General features: G+C 41.9%; 1 protein-coding gene across 1 annotated transcript in view; it reads left to right on the forward strand.

The window, feature by feature from the left end:
- LOC134466144 (uncharacterized) overlaps positions 1 to 7,692 on the forward strand; it is a 79,203-nt gene that overhangs the window by 54,514 nt on the left and 16,997 nt on the right. The window contains exon 30 of the mRNA XM_063220038.1: positions 5,503 to 5,682. Within this exon, the coding sequence (XP_063076108.1) occupies positions 5,503 to 5,682 (180 nt within the window). The remainder of the gene's footprint in view (positions 1 to 5,502; positions 5,683 to 7,692) is intronic.

The following is a 7,692-nucleotide window of genomic DNA, read 5'->3' on the forward strand; positions in this document are numbered from 1 at the left end:
TTGAAGAAGGGGCGCCGAAATGGCGCTCTCCTATGCATAATTTTGCGATATGAAGTTTTTTTATGAAGTCGCAATCAACAAAGAGTGGCGAAAGCGCTCCTCACGGCAAAGCGCCCCTCAGCCAATAGTAATATCTCTTCCAACTGTCTCTGGGAAGTCTGTGAACCCACAAACAGACAGTTCTGAGAAAGGGGGCGGGACGAGTGACAGCGTGCGGTCTATTTTGAATTTGGAGACTCACTCGAGAGACAGAGGGGGCAAGCGCAAACAGTAGTGCTGCTCTGCTGGATGGAGATTATTATGTTCTCATTAAACCACTCATTGCATGATGCATGAGTTTCAGAGGGTGTTTTGGAACTATGTGGTTTAATCAGCAGCCGTTTGTGATTATGGAAAGCCTAATAGTTATGAGGTTACTATTTGGAATTAGAGAGAAAAAGAGCTTTGTTTTTGATCAGAGAAATCGCTAGTTAGCATGCTAACATTAGCCAAGTATGCCAAGCAATGAAATCCAGTAAAGTAGCTGTTAGTAGCCAACACCCACCTGATATCATAATACTTGCTTAGGTTGACAAGCAATGTAAAGTAAGACTGGTGCAATGTTTAAAACAATTTTAGCTGCCATATCTCCTTCCATCCACATGAATTACCTGCTTGTTGTAAGCTTAAAAAACATTAATTTCCAGACCAGAATGACATAGCCTACATTAATCATGTAACAGAACCATGCACAGCAGACAAGTGAGGCTATTTACTATATTTTGTATATTATGAAATTCAATAGCGTGACAGCTCTTCTCCCTTTCTCTCACCCTGTCCCTCCAAACACATAGATAGCCCCCTTCTCATTCTCCTACTCACAAATGCACCACTAGGCCTATTTCCAGTCCAGAAATGAAATTGGTTTGGAAGACAGCACAAATGTGTAGCTTATTAAAATTGTTATGCTGCCATGCTTTGTGATGCTGTAGATAGTGTAGATCAATGCAGACCTCCTTGGTAGGCTTATTGTCTACACATGCATTTTACATGCAAATGTACTGTATCACTCTCCTGGCATTTCAATTTCACGTTACAATTCAAACACATTGATAACCTCCCTCTCATCTGGGGTTGGGGGCCCCACCACCATCACATCCAACACACCACACAGTGAAGCTACTTTCATGCGACTCAATCTGATGTGTTGGTCGCCTGTCAAAAAGAACCACAAATCCATTTGATGAAAAACGGTTATTGTTCTTGATGCTATTTAGTTAAGCTTACTAAGGATATTAGTCTTCTAGTCAAAGTCAAAGATTTTTTTTTTTCTTTCGAAACTAGTCAAAGATTTTTTTTTTCTTTCAAAGGGGGGGGGGGGGGGGGGGGGCAGAAATCAAACTCGCCTAGGGCACCAAATAAGCCAGAACCGGCCCTGGTGGTATGTATGAAATAAAAATATTAGTGAAGGGGGGGGGGGGCTCTCCCACACTGCTCCTCAGAAGCATACACCTTGTTTCCCTTTGTTTCCCCTTGGAATAGGCCTGTGGCCTATTGTGATATTTAAAATATACGGAATGTGTAATGTATTTGCCTGCGATCAATAAAGTTTCATTTAATGAAGCTATCTTCTACATCAAGCTGACATTATATCGGTAGAATGTACCTTCTGATGTAGTGAATTACTTTTCCGCATATTTTTGTAGCTTAGCTGACTACATTCCTGATGGCGGTAGCTTTGGTGTAGTGAAGCTTAATTTATGGTTGAGAAGCTGATAGCTTAGCTCCCTATATTTTATAAGTAGCCTGCCCAACACTGTTCACAGGCAGGGTGGGTGGAACATGAGGGTGAATGTGAACTATGATTTTTTTTTTTCATTTTTCATGATCTTTCTATATGCCCGGGTCATTGACCCGTACACCTTCTACAGTATGCAACCAAAAACAACAAACATCTTACAAGGATTAAACACTCAATATGAATGAATTTTTTTTTTTTTATTTAAAAGATTTTTTTTTTTTTTTTTTTTTTTTGATGCACATTTTGTACATAAGTGGTATTTCGCTCTTTCTTGTCGTACTTCATTTTTATTTTTTAAAGCTCGGTTCAGAAGGTTTCTGGTTTCTGTTTCCTGTTTCCTCGAAACTTAGACCTAAATCTGGATAGTTTAAGCATGCCAGTCTATCATCCCTGTGTGTTCTTATCATAATTAGAAAAGAAAAAACGAATAATTTCTGTGAATCATCCTTGCTTCCCAGCAGGCAAAATAGAGGAGGAAATATATCACATTGGCAGCCTGTGACCAGTTAACCCATGATTCCACTCAGTGCGAAATTCTTGGGAATAATATTACTGCAGGTTTTGAATTTTTATAATTTCTATCATGATTTCAACGAAGACACAAAACAATTGCAGATGAAGCTTCCAGCTTTATTTGTAATGTGTAAGAACAACTTGTATTGTTACTGAAGAGTAACTTGAAATATGTGCTTGCTCTAGGAGGGCTTTGGGGAAAAAATAAAAAATAAAAAATAAGATCTTTGCATTGACCTGATGTGAATGAATGCTGACAGAGATTCAAGAGGATTCTGAGGTCCGCCCCCCCCCCCCCCCCAGACTACATAGAGGAGAATTTGCGCATAAGATGACTAATGATGATGATGAGGACTAATAGCCAAGAGAAGGGGGGGGTGGGGGACTCTGAAGATGGCACGTGCACTTCCTCCTTAGGACCATGTGTACCAGAGAAAGAGCTTGTGCGTGAACAAAACTGGCAAGAAAAGTTAAGGAGAAGGTCAATTTGGTGTCTATTCCCAATGTTTTTATTTGGTGCTGTTGAAGTATTTTCGAGTGTACCCTCAGGACTACACGTTCATTTACCGTGTACACTGTACAGTATTCTCCAGTGCCGATTTGTTGTCGTTTTAAAGGAATCTCTTGTAGATGAAAAGGATATACTTTGTCGCACTGGAGTTGAAGAAGAGGCCTTCAGAACAGGATACCAGCATGGTGTTTGAAGGAATTACGAAATGCAAGGAGGTTCTGCTGATTTTTCTTGGAAAAAGATTATACAGCAGAAGTCTACATCACAGAGGGAGAAAATAGGAAAGTGAGATGAGGGAGCATGGAAGGTCAGACACAGATTGAGAGTGAAATCCAAATATGTCCACTGGACAGGATGGGAACACCAATCCGACAATGCAGTGGACTATCTTCAAAGCTCTTACCAGGGACAAGAGAACAACCGACTCAGAAGAGTCATAACAAAGGGAGTGGCTGGCATTGGTAAAACTTGTGTCAGTTCAGAAGTACATACTGGACGTGGGACTGAGGTGCCAAAGAAAAACCAGGAACATCCACTTCATATTCCCACTACTCATTTCGAGAGCTCAACCTCAATCAGAGAAAAACAGTACTCTATGGAATGGCACATTTCTCCACACACCTCCTTCCCCCCTCCCCCCCTCTGAAAAATTCCCCAAACCGCCCCTTAACCTTTTCAGAGCCAAGAAAGGCGCAAAGTGTTGTTCATTTTGGATGACTGGCATGAATGTCAACCTCAGCTGTAACTTCAGGAAAAGTCGATAGTTTGACTGATGTCACAGCCGGGTGTCTTCAAGTGGACATACTCTTGACAAAACCTGATCAAAGGTTATCTGTTTCCCACTGCTTTAGTGTGGATGCACCTCATCGGCCAAGCAGCAGCCAATCCAACTTCCAACCAGTGATGTGTTGATCGTGTTACAGAGGTACAAGGCTTTAGTGACCCACAGAATGAGGTAGTACTTCAGGAGCAGGATCCATGATCAGAATGTTGCGTGAAGGAGTTAAATCTCCCACCTCAGATCATCTAGGAGTCTCTAACATCATGTGCCACATCCAGTGTTTTGCTGGGATTGCTTGCTACATGTTCTTCAGCCAAGTCCATGGCAGGAGGTTCAGAAAGGTAACCGAAGGACGTTGACTAGAGATGTATACTTAACTTCCTATGGTCTGTGTGTCAAAAAAAGACAGACATGCGGGGGCCTGAAGTTTGATGACATGTATGATGGGGATCCTTCATGTGGAACCAGGGCTAGTCTCCTTGCGTCTTGGAAGACTAGCCTTGATGAACAACTGGGAAAAAGGAAACCTGACTTTCTTTTTATTGAAAATGATCTGATAAAGAATGTGGTGTTGATGTAGGAAGGAGGCAGCAGTTCGCTCTGGCATCTTCACCCAAGAAAATGTTTCAGAAGTATCAGGTGTGATTCCTGGGGAAAGTGTACAGCTTTGTGCGCATTTCAAGTTATTCAGGAGTACCTTGCAAGCATTATATGGCTGCTGTCTCCCCCATGATGATGAGTAAATAAAAGAAATAGACCTTGTGCCAATAGAGCTAACCTCAAGCAAGTAATTTGTCGCGTTTGAAAGAATGATTTCCGCCAAGGGTGCAGAAAATATCAATGTGCTGCTAATGCAAAAGAGTGCTGTGGACAAAGCTTTGAAGTATAAAGATGGACGCTTTGACCTTTTTCTTCGCTTCCTTCTTGGCACTCTCACTGCGACTCCAACCAGAGGTCAATTACATTGACTTTACTGCAGAATCTTTACACATTCAGACTTGAAACAATGAAGGGAAATCAATGCAGGTACATTTAAGGGACGAGAATTAGAAGAAGCTCCTTCATCAGAAAGTGTGATCAACCTCTTCCACTGTCTGAATGAACTCAATGAACCACTCGTTAGTGAAGGAGATACAGACGCTTCCTGAGTGCAGGGACTACTCTCAAAATCCAACTCTCACCTGGCCAGTGGTCAGCACTAGTGTTTGTGCTGCTGACATCAGGAGGACAAAGAACTGGATATGTTCGACTTGATGGAAGTACAGCAAGTCTGATGAAGGCCTGGATAAGACTGTTGCCTGTAATGGAGGAATCCCAAAATCAGACTAATGTAAGTATGATAGCAGCGTTATTATGTGCGTTTTTTATCTTCACTATAGGGTGAAAATATTTACATGACAAGCATTTTATGTGACTGTGAGCTATGAAATCATACTTACTGAGGTCATTTTCCTCATAAGGCTCAACCACTGTATATCTCACTGAACAAAGCTGTGCAGCACTGGCAAGTGTCCTCCGCAAACCATCCTCAAAGAAACTGAAGAGTTTTGGGATCTCAAGTAAGGCAACGGACATTGGGAGTAGATTGGAGTTGAAGAAATTTGTAATGGGGCTGAAATAACTCGCATACTGTACTCTGGAGATTCTCAAGTAAGCATGTTGTGGATGAGCAGGTACACACACACACACACCACACACACACACACACCAACTCAACATACACACACACACACACACACACACACCACACACACACACACACACACACACACACACACACACACACACACACACACACACCAACCATTTGACATTTCAATACAGGCAATGCTCCTGTTCGTTCCAATGTCAATATGGCCACCATACTATTGGTCTAAAAAGCGACCAAAAGATAATGGTGTTATTTTTTCTCTACAGGCCTGTCGAGGCTGCAGGTTTGGAGAGGACGGGCTTCAGAGCTCTTGACTCAGCACTGAGATCAAACCCCTCACACAAGAGAGAGCTGCAGCTGAAATTGAATCAAGCAGGCGATTCAGGAGTGAAAGCATCTTTCTTCTCTTCTGGCAGGATCACAACTGTAAACTGGAGAAAACTAGAGTGAGTATCACAAGACACACTACTAAATTACTGTCTGTGTGTTTGACACATACTATGAGTGTGAATCTATCATGTACTCTCTCTCCTTCTCTCTCTTTCTCTTTCTTGCTGTCCACTATCGCCTCTTTCAATATTTCTGTCTCATGCTCACACACTCTATCTCTCTCACACACACATACGCGCGCGCACTCACACACACACACCAGAGTGGAAAATGTCCCTTTCAATGTCATTGGAAAGGTATTTTGTCTAAAATTGAATTAAGGAAGATTGTGTGTTCATTTTCTCTCCAGTCTCCATTACTGCAGTTTTGGAGAGGAAGGCTTCAGAATTCTTGCCTCAGCACTGAGATCAAACCCCTCACACATGAGAGAAACTGCAGCAGGAGTGGAAATAAAGCAGGGGATTCAGGAGTGAAGCATCTTTTCTCTCTTCTGGAGGATTACAAATGTTAAACTGGAGAAACTACAGTGAGTATCATAAGACCACCATACTGTGATTACTGTCTGTGTTTTTATAGCGAACGTCTCTCTCTATCTCTCTCTCTCTCTCTCTCTCTCTCTCTCTCTCTCTCTCTCTCTCTCTCTCTCTCTCTCTCACACACACACACACACACACTCACACACACACCACACGCCGTTGACATTTCAATATAGCACTGCTCCTAGTTTTTGCAAAGTCATCTTGGCCACCGATGGGCGTAGATTTGGGTAGGTGTAAAAAATTGTTGCTGGTTATTGGAATTCTGTAAGGAGTGTATAGGGTTGGTTCAGGGAAAAAATAGTAAACTGCACAGGTTGTCCGGCCAGAACAAAAATAGATAATCCCAAATGAAGAGACACACACACATGTTGTAGGGAAACCTTGAAACGTTGAACCGCGGTTTACTATAAAGTAGGAAAACTGAAAATGCAAAACAAGACATAAGTGAATTATACATAATAAACATGAAGAAGCAAATACACAAGTATATACATAATAGGCCTAATTACACGAATGCAAAAAAAATCATGGATTAAATACAATATATACAAATATACCCACAGGGGGAAAATGAGAGATAAATGCCTAAAGCATATATCTTTAAATAGAAAATAACTGCCTAAAGCAGATATACTAAACATACACATGTGTAAATGCCCTATTAACCAAGTTACACGGTGAAAATCCAATTGAAAACACACCGGTGTTGTTATAATGGGACAAGGAGCGGCATGGCTCCTGTTAATAGAACGAGACAAACTTCCCTGCGGGACTACACGCACAGAGAAGAACAGGGTTCACGCAGCTCTTGAATGAAACACTGACATGTGTAACGCTTAATCTGCTTAAGTAGCACACCATTCAACAAAACCGTGCCAGGTCCAATGTTTTCGCAACGCAACATCAGGCATCAATTGATTAAGCCTCCCCCCCCCCCCCCCCCCCCCCCCCGGGCCCAGATACATGCTAAATAACATGGGAATGAATGAATGACAAAGTCAGGGAAGATTGCTGGAGATGCTCCCGTTTGAATTAGTTGCTGTAGCGCTGGTTGGCTTATCCACACAACTCACACAATGCATCATGCCATGGCCTAATTGGGTCATTCCACGCCAAATCTATGAATCATCCGCGCACGACCATCTCAGATTTGGCAGAAAAAAATTAAGGACGGTCACAAACATCCCAATAGGAAAAGTTCCAAAATTATAGCTCTCAACTCCTCATAGTTTTGTCATTAAAAATTGTTTTTGTCAGGTTAACCCCTGACACGTTTGGAACAGAGTTCTCAGTGAGCCCACTTTCAGATTGACATTGTATCTAGGATAAATGCTTTAAGTAGGTCCCTTACAAAGTTCAAGGGGTAACATTTGGAACATGTGGCTTGTGAAATGTGGATTTTCACACATCCTCTTGTCATTTACCACTGTTTTCTGGGGGCTTAAAGACAGAGGTTTGATATGGACAATGTATGTTCCCATCCATTCTGTGCATGTTGTGTTGAAAGACTGATCTTCTGCGATGAAA

Source organism: Engraulis encrasicolus, chromosome 16, assembly GCF_034702125.1.
Source record: "Engraulis encrasicolus isolate BLACKSEA-1 chromosome 16, IST_EnEncr_1.0, whole genome shotgun sequence".
Lineage (NCBI taxonomy): Eukaryota > Metazoa > Chordata > Actinopteri > Clupeiformes > Engraulidae > Engraulis > Engraulis encrasicolus.